We start from the raw sequence: 23732 nt of genomic DNA, 5'->3' as shown, positions 1-23732 counted from the left end.
GTAATTTAAGCCCTCAGTCTCACAGCCAGATTGTTGTCTTTGTACAATTTCCAGTGCCTTCCACAGTCCTGAGTTTTGTCTTGCCGTGTTCCAAATCCGGCTCTGTATTCCTCGACCATGTCTCTTGCCTCATCCCAGAAGTCTGTGTTTGCTCATGCCTCTGAACCCTGCTCATTTTTGACTGCGTCTCAGCCTAATCCTGTTGGTACTTCTGCTTTGCAAACTGACCACATGTGTACCGAACCAAGGCCTGGAATAAAGACCATGATTTCTCTTTCACCAAAGCCTAGTCTGGGAGTCTGGTTTGTGGGTCCAGCCGCTATGGGTGCCGGGCCTCTGCCCGCTCTGACAATTGCAGCTTGTTGGGGATGGTGTTGTGTCATTATTAGCTGGTTCCATTTATCACTTGGAGTTGAATTCAACAACAATTTAACACTTCAACATGGTGGAAAAAGACATCCACGCAAGCTTAGTGGTTCACAAAGTATTGGTCATAATCCCAAATGTAGAGCAGGTCAGTGGAATCATGAGTTAGATGACTAATATGTAGACCAGTGTTCAAATGAGACTGGGCTGCCCCATTCCCAGTCTGCATCATTGGATGAGACAACTGCTTGTTCCAGTACACCCAGCTGTAAAAGGGGTAGTTGCTCTGCATCTCATATCAAAAGGTGGTAAGCATGTTTGGTCCTCACCTTATTTTAACTCAATTTATTTTTTTAATGACATAATATAAATATTTACTATAGCAGGCAGGACAGTATTTTTGAAAGTTAAAAAAGAAGCATTGACAAACTCAAAATCACCTAACTGATAAAAATGATTTCGTCTCAGAAATCACCAAACGGCAAAATTTGTAGGACTTGCTTTAGGGCCCCTTCACACATAGTGCGAAGTTTGGACAAAGTGCACACTTAGTGCGCATGACGCAGGAATCGTGTGCAAACTGTGTAATGGTGTCTCTGCTCTCCAACGCCTCGTACACCTGTTGCTACAACTATCTGTGCACACAAGCCCCTGAAAGATGAAGTGTACACTCGGCGAACCCATCACACCCTCTCACGGCACCGGCCAAATTCCAGGTGTGACATGCACGAACAACTAACACCGCTCGCATTGCACTTAGAAAATGTGTGGCCAGTCACACTCTTGACACGACAAGAGACTGCAGACAATCACTGTCGTACTGCTGTGAAATTTGTCTAAGTTCCCCACGAGTCTGAAACACACACACTGACATGTGGGTGTCTGCGTTCCACTCACGGGAAGTGTGGCTTCCGACAGAAGCAGATGTGGTGATCTGTCATTCTGGACATTCCAACTACGCAACACCTACTGTGTTTGGACAGACATGGGCAACCAACTGTCCACTGTGAGGCACGTGTGTCTGATTGATTTCGATTATTTACGTGGACATAAATAAAAACATATATCGCCGTTGTGGCAACAAGCTGCAGCAAGCAAGCACGCGCACGGAGTGGACAATGACAGCCCCCAGGTTGAAACGGACCGTCAGACCAGAACACGCAGTGGGTGATCTGAGCGTCACATCACCCAAGTGAGCTCTGTTCCACATGACGCGGTGTCTGTGCTGTGACGCGCCATCCACAAGACTCGCGTGTCAGGCAGAACACGCGTGCAGCCGACTGGATGCACCTGACCAGTAGATGTGGACATCAGAGCACGCTGCTTCTCATTCATGTCATTTCATGACTGTATGTCTATGACCATGAACCAGAGGAACAGACAGATCATATTTGTATTGCTCACTTGATAAATGCATGTTCTTATACGAGGTCTGTTAGAAAAGTATCCGACCTTTTTATTTTTTTCAAAAACCATATGGATTTGAATCACGTGTGATTGCATCAGCCAAGCTTGAACCTTCGTGCACATGCGTGAGTTTTTTTCACGCCTGTGGGTTGCGTCATTCGCTTGTGAGCAGGCTTTGTGTGAGCACTGGTCCACCCCTCTAGTCGTTTTTTTATTGCGAATACATGTCTGAACGATTTGGAGCTTTGCTGCATCAATTTCTTTTCCAGAAACTGTGAGACCTCCAGGTGGACACCGTTCGGAAAATTAATATGGCTTTCAGGGACGATTTTATGGGGATTACACAGATTAAGGAGTGATCCAGACGGTTTAAAGACTGCCCACAACTGCTGAGAGCGCGCAGCGCTCCGAGCACCAATCGACAGGCTCAAACCCCACTGAAACAACCAGATCATTTCCAACGTGAAGTCTTTGTTGATCCGGGACGTCGTCTGACTTTCACAAAAAGGCAGAAGGCGTGGATATCAGCACTTTTTTGGCACAGTCCACTGTTACAGGAGTTTTTTTCATGGAAAGAAAAGCGGAGGGACGCGCCATGGAGCCGTTCATGATGCGGCACAAAACCACCTCACTGTGTTGGTCTCACAAGACGGCTTTCAGATGGATTTCAGACGGCTGTCGGTTGCTTTTCAGTCGTGTGATTATCCGAGAAATTGAGCATGAGCTGGACATGCCCCAACATGTCCTGTGAGGCTTCATCATGGCGTTGCTTTGCGCGCCATGCGGCTCCACTGCGACACGTGGAATTCCGCTCCTCTTTCCATGACAAAACTCCTGTAACAGTGGAATATGACGTTCATTTCTAAACTGGACGCTGTCTTGATCCGGTATGTCGTCTGACTAGCACAGGAATTGTGAAAAGACGTGAACATCAGCACTTTTTCGGCACACAGACAGACGTGCGGAGGAGTTCCGCGCGTCGCGGTGGAGCCGCATGGCGCAAAGCAACATTTATTCGCAATAAAAAAAACGATGAGAGGGGTGGACCAGTGCTCACACAAAGCCTGCTCACAGGCGAATGACGCAACCGACAGGCGTGAAAAACTCACGCATGCACACTAAGGTTCAAGCTTGGCTGATGCAATCACACGTGATTCAAATCCATATGGTTTTTGAAAAAAATAAAAAGGTAGGATACTTTTCTAACAGACCTCGTATGGTGTGGGATTTTAATTTTTTTGTAATACTTCCATGTCCTTCCTGATATGAGGCAGATTCCCGCAGCTTTCAAACAACAGCTCCATAACTCAGTGGTAAAGTCTCTGGCTGGGAATCAGAGGTTTTGAAAGGCACGAGTTCGCGTCCCGGGTGGTGTTTTTTCTTTTTTATTATTCCACATAAATGGCACAATGTGGTCCCACAAGTAATGGATGGTTTTTATTTTATTATTTCTTCCACATAAGCGGCGCGATGTGGTTCCACACGTACCAGCTGGTTTTCTTTTCTTCCACATAAGCGGCGCCCATGTGGTGCACCTGGCACTGTTCCTGCTCGACGGACACCAGCTTGTGCATGAACTCTCGCACCAGGTTCGTGCACGCCTGCCCGTCGGCGCAATGTTTCGTGCACTAATTTTGAACTGTTTCGCTCTGTTTCGCCATTTTCGTCCAAACTTCGCACTGTGTGTGAAGGGGAGCTTAAACTTGCTTTTGTTCTCTTATGAATGTGAAGCTTCTTGGAAAATGTACTGAAAGTGATGGAAATTGCAAGATTGGCCATTTTGGCCCTTCACAGAATTATGAACTGCAATGACAAGATGCAATGAAGACATTCAAAATCAGCACATTTAATGAAAACAGCGACATGGTTTTGATTAATGACAAACTGCTTATAAAGTACCATAGACAGCAAATATCAAACAACCTCTGTTGACACCTGTGCAATATGGCTGCCAAATTAAGATCAGGAGATGGAAAAAACATGCTCTAGGCCTGGCGGTTAAAATCCACTCACCTTTTCCGGGAGGCACCATGGGCACCTGGCTGGTGTCGGGCGAATGGCAGCTGACCCCAGTTTCTGTGACAGTAGCAGGACTGTGGCTGTCCTGAAAGTAACAGTAGAACTCTCCCTTCTCTAATGCTGGAAGTCCTGGTACTGAGAGTGCGACCTGAAGATGACAGAATATAGTAACACTTCTTCAAAGTTCTGGTTGATCATGTCAGACAGACACACCAGCCCAGGTACACAGAGCACTGAGGAGTATTCGGCTCCGGAAAGCTGTTGGCCCGGATAACATACCTGGTCGTGCCCTCAGAGCGTGTGCCAACGAGCTGACTGACGTTCTTACCTCCATCTTCAACCTTTCCCTCAGTCAATGCACTGTTCCCACCTGCTACAAGACCACCACCATCATCCCCCTCCCCAAGAAGAACCCCCCATCTTGCCTGAATGACTATAGGCCAGTGGCACTCACTCCAATCATTATGAAGTGTTTCGAGAGAGTGGTACTGTCATACATTCAGGGCTGCATACCGGACATCACAGACCCCCTGCAGTACGCTTACAGGCACAACAGGTCAACTTCGGATGCCATTGCCGCCGCCCTGCACGCCTCCCTCTCCCACCTGGAAAATAAAGACTCTTACATCAGAGTACTTTTCATTGACTACAGCTCTGCTTTCAACACGGTCATCCCTCACAAACTCACCTACAAATTGTCTGCCCTTGGACTCCACCCCACCCTCTGTGACTGGCTTCTGGACTTTCTGACTGGCAGACCACAGTCTGTCAAGATTGGGAATAAGACCTCAGCCAGCATCACCACCAACATCGGTACCCCGCAGGGCTGCGTCCTCAGCCCTATTCTCTACACCCTCTTCACCTACGACTGTGCCGCCTCTCACCCCGACAACACCATCATAAAGTTTGCTGACGACACTGCTGTGATTGGACGCATCACCGGCGGAGACGAAGCAGCTTACAGGAGGGAGGTGGAAGGCCTGGTGACATGGTGTGGAGTCAACAACCTCACCCTGAACACAGATAAAACCAAGGAAATGATAGTGGACATGAGGAGGGAGAGGGAACCTCATCAGCCACTGTCTATCCAAGGCCGCAAGGTGGAGAGAGTGAGCAGCTTTAAATATCTGGGGGTCCACATCAGTAGTGACCTCACTTGGACACTTAACACCACACAGGTGGTAAAGAAGGCTCAGCAGCTGTACTTCCTGAGGAGGCTGAGGAAATTTGGCATGTCACCCAAGATTCTCAGCAACTTCTACAGCTGCATCATTGAGTCCATTCTCACCACCTCGATTACTGCGTGGTATGGCAGCTCAACGGTGAATGACCGCAAACGCCTGCAGAAAGTAGTGAAGACCGCATCAAAGATCACGAGGACGCCACTACCATCTCTGCAGAGCATCTACCATCGGAGAGTCCACAATAGAGCTGCCGCCATCATAAAAACCCTACACATCCCCAATACGGACTGTTCACACTGCTGCCTTCAGGACGGAGGTTCAGGAGTGTGAAATGCAAAACCACCCGCTTCAAAAACTCTTTCTACCCCACTGCCATCAGACTGCTGAATGCTGCTAAGGACTGAGCAGACCCCCTGGGGTCACTTCACACTGTTACTGCACCTTACTGTTACTTTACTGTTAACTGTTAATACTTGCATCTTGCTATTTGCACATTATTTCATTTCACTTCATACTGTAACTGCACCTTTATTGTTACTTTACTTTTTAATGTTTAATGCTTTTAATGCTTTTTTTTTTAATGCCTATTTTGACTATTATTATAGACACCCGGTGAGAGCAGCAAAGAAGAGAATTTCATTGCACAGGGAAATACGTTTCTTACTGTACATATGACAATAAACCTTTTGAACCTTGAACCTTGAACAGACAGACTTCCAAAAGCATTTATAGAACTACTGGGAAGTGGAGTCACCAGCAGAAGTCAACATGGCATCTATAACATAAAAGGTGCAGTTAGTCCATGAGCCAGTCATCAATTTTGACCTAATCGGTACCACTTAAAGGGAAGAAACGACACTTAGAATAAAGCCTCAGTGTATTGTGGCCTACACAAAAATGTATGATAACCATCCCAGGGTGGTAGCTGTACCCAGGTAGGGGTCAATGAAGAATTACACAGAGGTCAAACTTTAAAAATACTCCAGTCATATATCACATTACTTGTCTGATCATAACGATTCCAAAAAGGTATAGTTTGGACTGTCTATGACGGAATGTTCTGGAGTTACGGGGTAAAAATGGCAAAAATGGGGACAAAGGTCAGTTTCAGTTTGTACAGGGGTCAAAAGTTAAAGTTGCGCTAATTTCAGTAAAAATGATGCAAATTATTGGTTGAAATAAAATGATTAATAAATTGAATAGTTTTGACTATGTTGAATGTTTGGTCTCCGAAGTAAAGGTCAAACAAGGTCAACATCCATTGGATTCCAACATGTGACATATGTTACCCTGTAACATGAAAACTAAGCATGACAGATGGTGCAAACTATTCCTTATTAGAACCCTATTAATCCAAATAACTATTTGCATTATTTTTTACTGATATTGGAGCAACTTTAAATTTTGACCCCTCTACAAACTGAACTTGACCTTTGTCACCATTTTTGCTGTTTTTACCCCATAACTCCAGAACATCCTGTCACAGATAGTCCAAACTATACCTTTTTGGAATCGTTATGATCAGACAAGCAATGTGATATAGTTTTCAACATGATTGGAGCATTTTTAAAGTTTGACTTCTGTGTAATTCTTCACTGACCCCTACCTGGCTACAGCTACCACCCTGGGATGGCTGTAGTACATTTTTGTGTAAGCCATGATACACTGAGGCTGGATTCTAAGTGTCGTTTCTGCCCCTTAAGTGGTGCCGAAAACCTGCTTGTCCCATGGACTATGTAGCACAACTCTGTGACACTCTTATTTAGTTTAGGTTATTCAGTTTGACTAACGTTTTAGAAGTTTCTCTCAGTAGGCTTTACACTCTGCAGAAGATATTCTCTGCGCAGAGTGTTTTTGACAAATAAGAAGAGACAGAAGGATCACACAAGCAGCAGCAGAATGAAGAACCATCGTCAAACACAGCAGATACCATCCTCATCAACTAGCCTAGTGTGTCCACACCTAGACTGTCAAAAAGGACAGTGAAGGTCATCATCTCCCTAAGTGATTAAACTGTCCAAACACATAAATCTAACATGGTCACTTCTGAATGTCAAAGTGGAATAATTTGATTTGAAACCTAAATTAGATTTCCTTGCGTATGAGCATAAATCCTGACGAAGACTCCTTGACATTTCTATTTTTCCTTTTATCTGTACTATTTGATGTTGAGTCGTGTCTGTGATGCAGTGTGTGAGATATTCCCAGTGAGTATACTGGAAAGACCATTTTATAGCAACTCCTAACAAGATAAGCAGGTATAGGCAATCGATAAATAAATCAAACTGTGCACAAAAAACCATTTGTGATGTTGTTGGTGTGACACAACCTTATAATATTCCCAGTAAAAAGATGTATTTAAATTGTAGTATAGGTCCATTACAAGACAACCCACTCCAACCGTATCAGACGAACTGATGCTCAAGAACACCCACAACTAGGAATAAGACAGTCGTCTGTCACTGACATGCACCAAGATTAAAACAATGTATACTGGTCTTTTGGTGCAGTGGACGCTGCTAATGTGTTTTTGTCTGAAGATGGACTTGCTTATTATGTAGCAGCAGGAAACTGGAAAGGACTACAGCCTGGTGTAGAGACAAAGACATACAAGTATCTTTGACCACACAGTAATTCAATTGCTGCCAATCTGCCTCCAGTGGCAAGAAAGGTCAATAGTTTAATTTAATTGAGTCTCAGTTCCTTATCAGAGTTTGGAGACAAAGGCAAGAAGATCATCATAGAAAAGGAACATATACAGGAACAATATTGTCCATGCAGACACTGATGATTATGGCTCATTAAAAAAATATATAACGCAATGCTAAAATACCCTCGGCCATATGAGCATAAAAACAGGAAACAGAATCTGAGCTTTTGACCTCTTAAAATAGGTGAAGGTTAACCATCTTTGGATTTTTCAAAGGTTTATGTCCAAAGAATGTTCCCTGTGAATTTGAAAACCCTGGCAGTAACAGGACCGGACTTACGCTGAGCACAGACAGACTGACAGACGAATGCAAAGCCTTTGCGATACCCGATGACCATATTTTGGCCTCGGTTAAAAACTAGCACAATCCCCACGAATAAATCCACTCTAATCTAGCCAATATTCCCCCCAAACAAAAATACTTAAAATCACCTTCATCCACTTACTCCATTTAAGGGTCATGGGAGGGGGCTGCAGCCTATCCCAGCAGTCATAGAGTGAAAGACTGGGTACGCCTTGTGAAAAGAGGGCAGTCTATCACAGAGCCACATATAGACAGATGAACCCACTATTTTCAATTTAAAGTTTCCAATTCCCCTAACCTGCATGTCACTGGAAGTGGTGTTGGTGGTTGGGGGGGCAGAGTACCTGAAGGAAACCCATGCAAACATGGGGATAACATGCAAACTCCACACAGAAAGGAACAGGTGGGAAGCGATCCCGGGACCTTGTTGCTGTGAGACAACAGTGCTAACCATAAGGCCACCATTCCACCCACTTAAAGTATATTTTTATATCTATTAAATTAAAATAATGAAGTATATAAAAGAAACTGTTGATAAATAAGGAAATGTATTTGATATACTGGGCACATGGGTCCTTTCAGCTCAAGTTAAATGCCCCTAACCCCACTTTAAAATACGAAAGAAAAAAAACATGAGGAAGCACAAATATGTTCAAGTGGCAAAGGAAGGAGGCGCATTAAGACCAGTCTTTAAAACAGAATCAGGCTTGATAGCAAAGTGTGAAGTTGCACCAAACAGGACAGCAGACATAAATAATTGGGTGTAACTCACGGCATGCTGCCAGAAAGCTGCTTCACAGCTGTGCAGTCGTAAAAGGTGAAGTCCCTCGCTGTGACGATAATGCCGCCAAAACGAAGAGACAATGTGACTCTGACAAAATCTGAGAAGAAGAACAGAAAGAGAGAAACATGGTATGGATAGTCAAAAATAGTACCTGGTCACATCCCACGGAGGTGCCTGAACACATGTGGCTGGCCTTTCCTCTACAAGTCAAAAGAAAAACTTCAGGTTGAATTTGTACCCAAGCATGATGCTCCTCAAAGCTCGCGAGAGAAGGCAACAAAGAAGAAGCCCGAACAGTCAAAACTCAGAGCCCCTAAAAAGATCCATGTGCAAACATCAACACAGCAGTCAGAGCTGCGCTGCTGCACGTCAGCGCTGCTCTGGGCCAATGCAGGGAAAATCACGAGTAATAAAATTGAGGAGTTTGATTGCATTAAACATTAAATAACGCAGATTAGTTTCAGCAAAACAAGTATAATGTTATGCTAACAGGTTGAAAACGCTTGTCTTCTTCTCTGCTGCACTATGTGGTGCTGTAGGCAGCACTGCACCTAGTAGCCAACTGTAAAGGTTATCAGAAATGCAAACACGGGTAAAGACGGTGCTGACGTGCAGCTGTGAAGACAAAACGTGGTCTTAAAGGGTGCATGACAGAAAACTGTACAGCAACACTTCATGCCATTAAAACACACAAAACCCTGGTATATCCTGAATTATCCTGTGTGTGTAGCAAAACAGTTCACCTGGTCTACAGATTAAATCAGCTTTAACCACATTTATCGCTTAAAGTTGCAGTTACAATAAAATAAATGTTAAATACAATATTTGTGCTGTAAACACTGCATGCAAACCAGACTTTGATTTGCACACAGTGTACACAACCAGAGAGAGAGAAAAAAAATCTATTTTTAAGATGTAACATAGGTTAATAACCCAGAAACAAAACAAAAGTACACAAAGGCTCAGTGGTTTGCACTGCAATTTATCAATCTCAATTATGCTTTTTAAGAACAATTAAAAACATTTACAAATTTACTTTCAAAGAGGCTACTTATTGCTTAATTTCTTGAAATGAGGTTGTCATTAAGGTAAATTACACTATGCTGCTAATGATTTAAAATAATTATTGACTGACTACGTGGTGTGATTTATCTCAAAGGGGAGCAGCCATTTTCCTGAAGTGACATTTATTTTTGTTATTTATTTATTTATTTAAATTTATTTATTAAATCAACCAAGGCATGCTGTTTCATTGTGATAGGGCTTCACACTTTCCCCACAAGATCCAGTGAATATGTTCGTAACAGGGTTCTTGATTCAACAAAATTTGTGTTGTTTTGTGATACAATTTAACTTCACAGTCAATATTTAATATTGTTAGAGGTCAATGACCTGTTGTGACCTTCAGAGGTCAAACCCGAAATGCTTCCACATATGAAAATGAACTGCATAAATGTCTTAAATCATTCTAAAGTCAGTTTGAAGCCGAAACAAGGCTGTTTTAAGCAGAAACGAGGCGATGATCGCCTCATTTTGCTATTGACGCACCGAAATGATGTAGGCGCAGCAGCACGTCAGACGTCTGCCATGCTGCTGCACTCTGATCGGTTCCCCGTCTTTTATTATGAAATAATGCTGAATTTATGTGGAAATGATTGTTGTACAAAAGCTTCAGATATCTGCCACTGAGATAGATGATGACTGGAATGCAGTTTTAAGCAGAAACGAGGTGATAATCAGTGGGTCGCAGCTGACGCTTATAAATAATGATGCTGACACTCCAAAATGATGCACACGCAGTGGGGGGTACCAATTTTTAGGGAGGGACCTTTCGGTTGGTGACACTGGGCCTGGAACTTACTTGTTGTCATTGACAACCACACACAAGGACAATTGTCAATAAAGCCAAGAAGCTGAAGCCATGGTACGGGGTGAGCGTTCCCCCCAAGGCAACCATGAGCAATATTTACAACCAGTATGCCTGTGGTATGTTGCACAATGGAGGTAGCTTGGATGCTAAGTACAACAGTTGCAAGGTGAGTTGTAGCTCTGTGGTGACACATTCTATTCAGTGTGCCTTCTGGCAAACTGTGGCTGAAATTTCACATGTTCTGTTGATGAAAATCCTTTTCTAGTTGTATCAGACAAGACTGAAAAAATAAATAAAAAAACTAAAACTCTGCCCATGGATCACATGTGGCTTGACGTGGATCAAATGCGGTGACAAGCCATTCGAAGCTGGACGGGGCTCAAATGACAGGTTGGTCGTGACTCACTAGAGGCCAGTGGTGGGCACAGTTCCGATAATCCGATAACCGATAATTATCGAAGATAAAGTTTTCATTATCGGATTATCTTCTCAGATAACTTTGAAAACCATTATCGGACTAATTATCTTCCGATAAATTTTTGTCCAATAACACTATGTAACAATTTTTGTTCCTGGCTTCTAAGTGGTATTTCAACTGCTTATGTCTAAAGTCTATGGAAAAATCACTACATTCAGCACAAACTTTGATTTTATTTTTTTTTTACGTTCTAGAAAGTTCTAAAAGTTTCTTGAAATTTCTAGATAATTCTGGAAACTTCTAGAAAATTCTGGACAGTTCTAGCAGTTAAAGAATATTCTAGAAGACTGCTCAGTAGTAGTGAAGGCGAATCGAGAATATTCTTGAAAACAGACAAATTTCAAATATCATTGTCCTGATCACAGAAGCAAAGTTTCTGTGGACTAACAGCTATTTTCTATTTATTTAAGGCATAACAGGTTAGGAAAACACACTGTGTACCCAGGAACAAACAAAAATAAAAATGTTACATAGTGTAATTTTAGACCGTTAACGTGGTAAACAAAGCTGAACAAATGTGTAGTTCTACCCTCTGCAAACAGAGGAGAGCTGCTTCTAGAAGAAACCGCTCTATCCTCTATAGGCAAAGGAGAACTAGCCACAAAAACAACAACAACAACAAAAAACTAATTTCTTTTAACCCCATACTGATACACGGCCAATATCACCCAAGTCATCCAGAGGCATACATTTTTAACTTATGGTTCAAATTTTAACCAAACTATTTCGGACAAGTTATTTAAATTAACGTCACTTCTGAAGTTTTATAACGTGAAAATATCAGATATATGTTTTAGTTTTAAAGCAATATGCTAATTTTTAAGGTTTTAGTATGGGCATGCTGTGTCCAGATGCATTATGGGTGATAGGGTAATCTCAGTACGTTCATGACAGGAGAACGTATTTGAGACACTCTGATCAGAACCACAGCATTAAACTCTAGTGCCTAAAACTCTTGTGAATATATTCTCTGGGTTTATAGACGTGTTATGTGTTTGCTTTTATTAAATTCCATGCATCTTAAATGTAGCAAGTAGCAACACAGATTATCTGGAATTTTGTGTTTGCAAGTTTTCAAGGTCTCCACTGCCATCTACTGGCCAGTAGTGTTCATGGCAGTATTCAGACTGAAGCTGGGCAGACACTATGATATTTTCAATCACTGTACTCGGTTCCACCTCAAACTGTACCATAGAACCGCATGGTTGTAAAAGTTCAGAGCGCACGATTTATGTTCTCACACACATTGTACATTCAAAAACTACACGTTGGACTTGTGTTTCCAGAAGCAAAATATAAACAGAAGCTTTTTTCAAACTAATTTACAAAAACTCTCGATGGGAGACATCCAAGTTAAAAACAAAACAAAAATTACAAGACAGGTCTGCGGTGTTTGCACAGGCACAGTGCAAGAGGTGGTCGAGAAATGCTAAACGCAGCTCGTTACTCCATGTATACTAAACGATGCAGAATGTGCGATTAACCTGAAACTCGGTGTGATCCAAAAAATTAATCGCATGAATGAAAAATCATCTGAAAAAGGGCCAAAACTACCGCACTGGCACCAGCAATCCATGGCAGTGTTCTATTTATTTTGACAACGTTATATCAGACGGTTCCTAATTACAACTTGGCTTTTTTTTTTTTTTTGAAAATGACTTTTTTTTAACAAATAAAAAATGGAATGTTTTACAAAAGCACATTTATCTGTAAACACCAGCACACGACACACGTCACATTAACGTGTTGGTTACATAGAATGAATCAACCAATCAGTGTGAGCAGAGGCACATTTTACCCAGAATGCCATCTGTCTGTGTTTGTTACAAAACTTCAGAATTAGTGCATTATTCAACATTAAAAGATATGTTATATCTAACTTTGCACAAATGACAGAATTGACATTAATGTAGTTATTCTATCAGTATTTATTTTATTTATACACCAAACCATAACTCAGCACTGCTTTATTTTCCAAGACCTCGGCCTGATGGGTAGAGATTGGGTTGAGAGTTGAGCTTTGCGGCTCCTCTCAGTTGCTTCTGTGCTGGAAACCATGTAGTAAACTGATAACTTTTTCAGTTATCTGATTATCTGTTATCGAAGTTAAATTTTTTTTGGTTATCTGTGCCCACCACTGCAGAGGCTGATACCTGCCACATGTGCAGTACAGAGAGGGCACATAGAGGCACCTTAGTAGCGGATATGCGATGGCTTAAAACATGAATAATTCTTTGGATAATTGCTAACACAACCATGCGTGGCTCATTATTCATGGCTTATTATTTGGTGGGACCAAGGCTTTATGAGCAGCTGAAACCCTCATGTTACTGCAGCGAGGTGCTGAAAGTCACTGTTAGCCTGCTTTTCTGTTTTTCTGCTAACAGTGGGAACTTGAACTGTGTTTGTTGGGATAACACAAGTTGGAATAGCAAGACTTGTTGATTCTGAATCAAGTGACCGCCCCCTCACTGCCAGCCCCCCCCCCCACCGGGTTACGCATGATGCAAGAACGTTATATGTATGCAAATGGAGCTGTAATAGATTACACAGAGAGCCTATTGCTTGAAAAACAAAAACAAGAACAAAAAAGTTTTACATGAAGTCTATGAGAGCATGGCTAAAGTTATCCTCAAGGGGCGGTACACTCACACTGATTGGACGATAATTCAAAGGGAGGACAAACTGTGCAGAAAACTGTGTGGGAAAACGTGACATAAAAAAATATCCCTCATGTTTTTTCCTCTTTCTCGTCTGGTGGTATGTTGCATGATCACCCATATGGACAAGCAGACATCGGATACGACTCGGATACGTGTTTCCAAGAATCTTTCACTTAATATTTTTAAAATCTATCATCTCAAAAAAGTCTTTATACCTTACTGAAATTTTACTTAAGTGATTGCATCTTATATTAAGTGTAAACAAGATAGTTCAATTAGAAATTAGACAAATATTCTTGTCAAAATTTAGTGTTTTTGCAGTGTTTTAGTTTAGTTTAGTATTCCATAATCTGTTCAGCATTCACTAAGCATCCAGAAGGTGGCAGACATGTTTATGGGATATTACATACACAAATCAAAGTCGATCTTTCTTGTGATACAATTCATCAAAATTCCTCACAAACTAATCAGCTAATGTTAATTATATGCTATTTGTATTTGGTGAGTGAAAAGTAATATGCACATTAAATAAGATGGCGCCAGCATGTACCGGCAGTCGTCTACCTGCTCTGCGTTTTCTGTTGGTTATTGCTGTATTGTTATTTATTCTGTGTGAAAGCATCACTGGATTGCTAGTGTATGATCACTAGGCACTCACTGATCTCAAACTTTCTCACGAGCTGGTTTTAAGTAACAGTTTTGGGGACCAAACATCCAGACTCCCAGGTCTGCGGGTTGACTATGACTGTTCTCATCATCCCTCGCTTCAGCTTATCTGAGATTTTTCTTGGCCTGCCACTTCAGGCCTTAACTAGTACTGTGCATGTGGTCTTCCATTTCCTCACTATGTTCCTCACAGTGGAAACAGCTGAAATCTCTGAGATAGCTTTTTGAATCCTTCCCCTAAACCATGATGTTGAACAATATTTGTTTTCAGGTCATTTGAGTTGTTTAGAGGCTCCCATGTTGCTACTCATTAGAAGAGATACAAAAAGGAGAAACATTTGCAACTGGCCACCTTAAATACCCTCATGATTCTCATGATTGCATTCACCTGTGTAAGGAAGTCAAGGGCCAATGAGCTTACCAAACCAATTTTGTGTTCCAATAGTGTGAAATGTATTCAAGTCAATAAAATAACTAGGGTGCCCAAATTTATGCACCTGCCTAATTTTGTTTAAATAATTATTGCAAACTTTCTGTAAATACTAGAAACTTCATTTCACTTCTCAAATATCAGTGTGTTCATCTGCTATATGATATATTTAACTGAAATGTCTGATCCAGACAACCAATGATTTATAAAGGAAAATCATGAAAATTATCAGGGGTGCCCAAACTTTTACATACAACTGTATGTTCAGCAGTAATTAGGCTTTACAGATGAGTGTGACTGAGTGGAAACTGCTAAAAAATATACAGGTGTCAAACAACTTTTACACAGTGTGACAATATAACGATAAGTGATATTAATAATAATGATATAATAAGTTTCCTACCTCTAAAGAATATTTAAATTTTGAGATGTTTCAAGTGGGGGCCAAAATACAGAATAGTATACCACTTAAAACCATTTGTGAGGGTGTTTGGGTGACACAACCTTATAATATTCCCAGTAAAAAGATGTATTTAAATTGTCTACCTGCTCTGCTTGTTATTTATTCTGTGTGAAAGCATCACTGGATTGCTAGTGTATGATCACTAGGCACTCATTGATCTCAAACTTTCTCACGAGTTGGTTTTAAGTAACAGTTTTGGGGACCAAACATCCAGACTCCCTCCTCCCTTGAGCTCTGTACCTGCTTACCTGCTGCGCTCACCTGTCTTCATGCACAGGAAGCGATCCAGAAAGTGCGGGAAGCGCAGAGGTGTCCTTGTGAAAATTAAGGCTCACTGGAGATCCATCCATGGAATTGTCCCTCTCTTCAGGACTCCTGGATTCCCAGTATTTAGAAGATCGTATGGATTACAATGGATCCAGCCCGTGTTCCCTGCATGTTTGGACACTGGCCTGCACCTCAGCTCAAACGCCGGGCGAAGCACCACGGGGTGGATTTTGGCGCCCTCCGGCCGCTGTGTCGCTGCTCCTCGCGGGTCTGTGAAAGTGTGTCATTACGCCTTGGCCTGTTGAATGCTAGATTGCTAGCCAACAAAACGTTTTTATTGAAAGACTTCTTTACATCGCACAAACTGGATATAATGCTGCTAACAGAGACCTGGCTCCAAGTCGATGAGTCTTCACCTTTCTCCGAGCTTTTACCCCCTGCATGCCTTTACTTTAATATGCCTCGGATGACTGGCAGAGGCGGTGGGCTTGCTACTGTATATAAAGAAAGCTACACCTGTCGGCAGGTACCGGCAGATGTGTTCTCCAGCTTTGAACTGCAGACTTTTGTGATAAGCTCTGATATTCCAGTCCTGTGTGCGCTGGTGTATCGCCATCCAAAGCCAAATAAAGACTTCATTCAGGACTTTACTGACTTTGTGGCCAGCTTATCATTGAATTACGATCACTTTCTGATTGTTGGGGATTTTAATATCCACGTCTGTTGCGAATCCAAGCCGATGGTTAAAGACTTCTTGGATTTGATTGACTCTTTTAATTTGACTCAGTCTGTGTCAAGCTGTATGCACGAGAAGGGGCATATTTTGGATATTGTGCTTTCTTTCGGTCTTAATCCCAATGTAACTGACATTTGTGAAACCCACTTCTCTGATCACTTTGCTGTTTTATTCTCGGTAATGCTGTCTCGGAGCGTGGTCAGTCTGTGCGCCATGGCGCGCTGGGTGCGCACATTCAATACTCAGTCAGCCGCCCTGTTTTCTAATGCTTTTCATGAAACGCATAGAAACGACTCAGATAACGCAACTCCTGATGAACTCCTTTCTTATTTTAATAGTGCGTGCACAAAGGCTTTGGACTCTGTGGCTCCTTTACGGCTGAAGCACTTAAAGCCCATGGCACAGCCTTGGTTAAACGAGCGCATTCGTGAACTCAGACGCTCTTTTAACACTCTGAATTCGCTCATTAATCCTCGTGCGACAAATATTGCTGTGCCCTCGGCCAGCCTTTGTGAAGATTTTCTCTTATTTCAGAAATAAAATCTCTGATCTTAGATCATCTCCTGTATCTGAGGTGGAGTCAGCAGATCCACCCATATGTCATGTTGTTTTTGTTTTAATCCTGTATCTATTTGTGAGCTGACTAAAATTGTTAATCAGCTTAAGTCTTATTCCTGCACTTTGGACATTGTTCCAGATCATTTGTTTAAAGATGTTTTTCAGTGTATTGGTCCATACATTGCTGAACTTGTGAACGCTTCTCTATCAAGTGGCTGTTTTCCGTCAGCTCTAAGCATGCTGTAGTCCAGCCGCTCATCAAAAAGAGCAATCTTGACCCAAAAGTGTTGTCCAACTATGGACCGATCTCTAAACTGCCATTTGCGTCTAAAGTCTTAGAGAAAGCTGTCTATGACCAATTGCAGGCTTATCTGGATCTTAATGAAATGGGGGAGAAGTTTCAATCTGGTTTTAAATTAAGACAGCACTGAAACGGCCCTTTTAAAAGTTTTTAATGACCTTCTTTTAACTGTTGATGCTGGGAACTCTGCGGTTCTTATGCTTTTAGATTTATCTGCAGCCTTTGACACAGTGGACCACAGTGTCCTTGTGACTCGCCTCGAGACGCACATAGGTATTAAGGGTTCAGCGCTAAATTGGTTTCGGTCCTATCTTTCCAACACAAGTTTTTCTGTTAATGTAGGACAGTACTCTTCCTCTGTGTCTCCTCTTAAATATGGCGTGCCCCAGGACTCAATTTTAGCACCACTTCTCTTTGCTTTGTACATGATCCCTCTTGGGTCTGTTTTTAAACACGCACAAAGTCTGTTTTCATTGTTTTGCAGACGACATTCAGATTTACCTTCCTGTTTTTTCCTGTGATACCCAGGCTGCTGGAAAAACACTACAGGACTGTCTGAATGATGTACAAGTCTGGATGAGAGGTAATTTTCTGAATCTTAATAAAAATAAAACTGAGATTTTAGTGTTCAGACAAAGTAACCCTCTACAAGGACAAGACAGTGCTATTGGTCCTCTGTCTTTTTGCCGCCCTTTTGTAAAAAATCTAGGGGTGACAGTTGACCCATTGTTCAGATTTGATAAGCACATCAGCTCTGTCATCAGGGCCAGGTTCTTTCAGCTGAGGACTCTTTCCAAGATTAAATCTTATTTTACTCGAGTTGATTTTGAAAGAGCTATCCATGCATTTATAACATCATGTCTGGATTATTGTAATGCTCTCTATGTTGGGCTGGACCAGCGCTCCCTACAGCACCTGCAGAGTGTACAGAATGCTGCAGCCCGCCTTTTGACTAAAACAAAGAAGCATGAGCACATCACCCCTGTGCTCTGCACCTTACACTGGCTCCCTGTCGGCTTTCGTGTTAAATATAAAGTTTTGCTGATTGTTTTTAAGTGTCTGCACTGTATAGGCCCAATGTATCTGAGTGAGCTCTTGCAGGTGTACATTCCACGTAGGGCTCTGAGGTCAGCTGACCAGCTTCTCCTGGCTGTTCCTAACGCCAGGCTTAAATCCAGAGGTGATAGAGCCTTTTCTGTCGCAGCACCATGACTCTGGAACGATCTTCCGCTGACTGTCAGGTCCTCAGAGTCGGTGGGACAGTTTAAGTCCAGACTGAAAACTCATCTCTTCTCCCTGGCTTTCAACACTGGCTAAGTGGTGCATGCTTTGCTCTGCTATTTTGCTCTGTATTTTTAGATTTTTTATTTATGTATTTTATTCTTTTCCTTTGTTAATATTTTACACTTTTGTATTGCTATTATTGTGAAGCACTTTGGTCAGCTGCAGCTGTGTTTTAAATGTGCTATATAAATAAATTTGAATTGAATTGAAAAGATGATGGTGTTTAGGGTCTGATTTACTGAGATCTAAGATAACAAGTGCTAATTTGTATGGGAAATTCAAAGTTTTGTATGTTGGTGTGGAGACAGTTTTGCTGGTGATTTACTAAGACTAGCTGTGCAGCTGGACACAGGTGGTAATGTGCATGTTTTAATAGCCACAAGCACAAGATGGAATTCAATCAGTCACTTGTAGGTAGGCACCTTGTGCTTCATTATGCATGAGCTATGCCATATAGCGTGTTCAAACAAACACACAAACAAAACGCTCTTATTTCAGACATTTAATTGTTGTTCCATCGAAGGTATTTAAGCAAACTGGTCAATAATTATGCTGTGTTCTACACAAAGTAAAGTTTAAATATGACCAACATTTACAATATTTCTTCTTCTTTTTTTTTTTATTCTGTGTATGTTTGACCTTGATAAACAGTGCTGTGTGTGCAAACCTCACCTGTGTGCATTTTCCCTCCCAGAATTTTGCGTAATTGTGAAGACCCAACATTGCATATTCATGAAGGCAAACATGCTACGTGGACAATATGCACAACTGTGTGCATTTGAAAGATGCAATCTCCACTGTGCACTATTGGTAAATCAGTATGCACAAGTGCTAAGGTGTTCCCCCCCCCCCCCCTTTAACCCATGCAAGCCTTGAGTTAATCAGGCCTGAGTTGTTTTGAGTCAGTGTTATCGGAAGCGAGCTGTGATGAACAATCCTTTTTTGTATACAACTTTGAAGTTATTACAAGCTTGGAATCATTTTTTTGATTTTTTATTTTAATACACTGAAACTATGTTTCAGGCTGTTGGTTGTTGTGTGATTAAACCATGACAACACTGTGAAAACCATTTTGGTCACAGCTCAGATGTGTTGTACTATGGCCGTCCTTCTCAAATAGTGAGGTGCAATGCCCGGGGGGGGGGGGGGGGGGGGGGACCACAAGGAACATGCTTTTGTTTCCCTACTACAAAAAGGTGTAATTGCACATCCACTACAGTAGGTGGCAGTGGCGCTCTCATTGTCAGAGTGTGCGCAAGAAGTACTGAGGACTCAAGCATAATGCAACGCAGCTCTATGTAGGGCTTTTTTTCGCACTAAGTTTTTTCGCACCTTTTCATCTTTCGCGAGACGAGGAAAGACCGCTGTGTCTTAAAATGTTGGCAGCGGACAGCATGAAGCCAAATAAATTAAGGCGTCACTTAAAGACATTACACCCCAATCACACAGATAAGCCGCTTGAGTTTTTTTCAGCGAAAACATGCCGAATATTGCCAGCAATCATCCCGCTTTGTGAATTCTGCTTCAGTAAACCAGCGAGCATCATAGCACCTTCGCAGAGGAGCTGGGCAGCAGTAGACATGGTCTCTGTCACACTGGATGACGCAAGTCCTGCAAAAATAAAAACTAATACAAAAAAAAAAATAAATAAAAATCACAAAAAAATCTGCACGAATTGTTTTATTCATTTTTGTTTTGTCTGTTAAAGTGTTTTATATATTGTGCTCTGAATAAGTGTTCTGATCAATTTGAATTTATTATTATTTACTGATTTTATTTAATTTTGTTTTTCAGTATCAAATGGCAGATGGTCAAAAAATGTTTATAGTTTAAGGATGAATTTTTTTTTAATTTCAAGCAAAGTGATGCAAATTTTTTTCTGTTAGAGACTGAAAAACAATGTTAATGAAGTTATTCTTTGCTGTAAGTTAATCTAAAGTTCGCTCTTTTTTGTTTTATTTAATGTTAATAAGGGTACAATGTTATGCAGAGGTGTACTTATAACAATTTTATGGACAAATGATACTATTTATAGTCACGGCGGAGAGTGGGATGGGGGCACGAAATGTTTTCTTCCGGGGGGGGCGCAATGGAAAATAATTGAGAAGCACTGTACTATAGAGACAGACTCAGATTTAAAGCTCAACTGCAGCTTTCGGCCACAGGTTTTCTCAGGAGAATTCAGAAGTACTGTTATTTTAAAAATGAGCAAAAATCTTATTTACACTCCTAAGCGACAGTTACAGAAATAGGTAAGCCCTTTCTAGATCCCTAAATACATAAGGGATGTGTCCAAATCTCAGTAATACCTCCCTGGCTGCTTCTCCTTGAGCCCTCCACCATGAGAATGACAACAAGCACTGAGTTTAAGGAATGCAGCTAGAACGCAGAGAGTGTGCAAGAAGCAAGCAGACACACAAATCCTGTTTATGTATGGATGACTGTGACCTCTATAGAAGCTTTCATTTTCCTTTACAAACAGTGGTTTGTACTGTTACCACGCAGAACTAACAGGCCACTCACGGCATGCTAAACAGCCATCAACCAAACCAAAGGACATTTTCTTCAAAGTGCAGTAACTACATGAAAAAGATTAGTGGGTGTCTGTTTCTCTCACTGCTGTGAAAATTTAGAATAAATGTTTGGTGGTTTAGAATAAATGGATTGGCTTAACATAGATTCATGAAAGCAAGGGTTGAATTCTGCATCTTAGTAGTACACGTGGACATGAAAACACTATGCAGAATCACACATGCACAAACATGAATTTTAGCACAGGAAAAATTCCCCAATTGTAGATGAAGAGCCCTATCTTCGTGCAAAGCAACACAACATACAGTGAGGAAAATAAGTATTTGAACACCCTGCGATTTTGCAAGTTCTCCCACTTAGAAATCATGGCGGGGTCTGAAATTTTCATCTTAGGTGCATGTCCACTGTGACAGACATAATCTAAAAAAAAAAAAAAAAAAATCTGGAAATCACAATGTATGATTTTTTAATAATTTATTTGTATGTTACTGCTGGAAATAAGTATTTGAACACCTACCAACCAGCAAGAATTCTGGCTCTCACAGACCTGTTAATTTTTCTTTAAGAAGCCCTCTTATTCTGCACTCTTTACCTGTATTAACTGCACCTGTTTGAACTTCTTACCTGTATAAAAGACACTTGTTCCCACACTCAATCAATCACACTCCAACCTGTCCACCATAGCCAAGACCAAAGAGCTGTCTAAGGACACCAGGGACAAAACTGTAGACCTGCACAAGGCTGGGATGGACTACAGGACAACAGGCAAGCAGCTTGGTAGAAGACAACAACTGTTATGATTATTTATTAGAAAGTGGAAGAAACACAAGATGACTGTCAATCTCCCTAGGTCAAGGATTCCATGCAAGATCTCACTTTGTGGGGTAAGGATGATTCTGAGAAAGCTCAGAACTACACAGGAGGACCTGGTCAATGACCTGAAGAGAGCTGGGACCATAGTCACAAAGATTACATTAGTAACACATGATGTCATGGTTTAAAATCCTGCAGGGCAGCAAGCCAGCCTGCTCAAGCCAGCACATGTCCAGGCCCGTTTGAAGTTCACCAGTGACCATCTGGATGATCCAGAGGAGGCATGGGAGAAGGTCATGTGGTCAGATGAGACCAGAATAGAGCTTTTTGGAATCAACTCCACTTACCATTTTTAGAGGATGAGAACAACCCCAAGAAAACCATCCCAACTGTGAAGCATGGAGGTGGAAACATCATACTCTGGGGGTGCTCTTCTGCAAAGGGGACAGGACGAATGCATCGTATTGAAGGGAGGAGGAAGGCAGGAGGAAGGGAGGAGCGAGATTATGGCAAACAACTTCCTTCCCACAGTAAGAGCATTGAAGATGGGTCATAGCTGAGTCTTCCAGCATGACAATGACCCCAAACACACAGCCAGGGCAACTAAGGAGGGGCTTCGTAGGAAGCATTTCAAGGTCCTGGAGTGGCCTTGCCAGTCTCCACACCTGAACTCAATAGAAAATCTTTGGAGGGAGCTGAAACTCCAAACCTGAAAGATATGGAGAAGATCTGTATGGAGGAGTGGACCAAAATCCCTGCTGCAGTGTGTGCAAACCTGGTGAAAAATTACAGGAAATGTTTGACCTCTGTAATTGCAAACAAAGGCTACTGTACCAAATATTAACACTGATTTTCACAGGTGTTGAAATAGTTATTTGCTGCAGTAAACATACAAATAAATTATATAAAAAAAAAAAAAAAAAAAAAAAAAATCATACATTATGATTTCCGGATTTTTTTTTTTTTTGATTGCCTCTCACAGTGGACATGCACCTAAGATGAAAATTTCAGACCCCTCCATGAATTCTAAGTGGGGGAACTTGCAAAATCGCAGGGTGTTCAAATACTTATTTTCCTCACTAAGCATCATTCGTAGTTTCAATCCGAAACACTTACACTTTTGCACCCAGTGAACATGCATCAACAACAAGTGGAATTGGGCTCATTTTTCAACCCTTGGTGTGACAAAAAAACAATTACAAATAATAATCACATCCTACAACCTTAACAAAAAAGAAATGGCCGCTAAATTCAGCTTTTTGTGAATTGCCTACTTGATTCTATTTTTTGATCCTATTTTTCCTCCTTTTACCCACCATCTGCCCCAGCTCTGTTTTATTAATTATTTATCATGTGTTTATTTTGTTCTATTTTGCTTTGTCATTTCGTTTCTTTGTTACTTTTCATACTCTAGCCATTGTCCAGTTCCGTTCTTGTTTTGTTCAGCCAGTTTGTGTTTGCATTGTTTATCACTTGTTTATTTTGTTCTTCTCATTTGTTACATTACCTGCTGTGCTTTAATGTTGGGTTGTGTTAATCACCGAGTCTGTTTTATTTATAGTTTGTTTAGCCACTTTGTTTTCTTAGTCAGTTCCAGTCTCATTTTGTCCTTGGGTTTATTTTCTCTTTCCTCTGACATTCTTTTGTTCTGTTCATAGACCTCTGTTTCACTCCACGTCCTGCACCTGCCATTTTGTCTTTATCCCTCACTCATATCTGATCATGTTCTCACTTCACATCACTGCATCTGCCTCATGTCTTTGTCTTTCCCCTTGTTTCTGTCTGCTTTGTGTTTTGATTCACGCACGCTCTCGCACCTGCTCACGCATCTTTGTCTCTTTCATCAGTCCTCCCTCAACTATTTGCACAGTACTCTATCTTGGTCCACTAGCCACAC

General features: G+C 41.5%; 1 protein-coding gene across 1 annotated transcript in view; it reads right to left on the bottom strand.

The window, feature by feature from the left end:
* plxnb1b (plexin b1b) overlaps positions 1-23732 on the bottom strand; it is a 366021-nt gene that overhangs the window by 105563 nt on the left and 236726 nt on the right. Inside the window, 1 exon segment of the mRNA XM_034167329.1 lies at positions 8763-8871. Coding sequence (XP_034023220.1) covers positions 8763-8871 — 109 coding nt within the window.

The sequence above is a fragment of the Thalassophryne amazonica genome, chromosome 3, assembly GCF_902500255.1.
Source record: "Thalassophryne amazonica chromosome 3, fThaAma1.1, whole genome shotgun sequence".
NCBI lineage: Eukaryota > Metazoa > Chordata > Actinopteri > Batrachoidiformes > Batrachoididae > Thalassophryne > Thalassophryne amazonica.
Note: the sequence above shows the minus strand (reverse complement) of the source record. Positions and strands in the feature narration are given on the sequence as shown.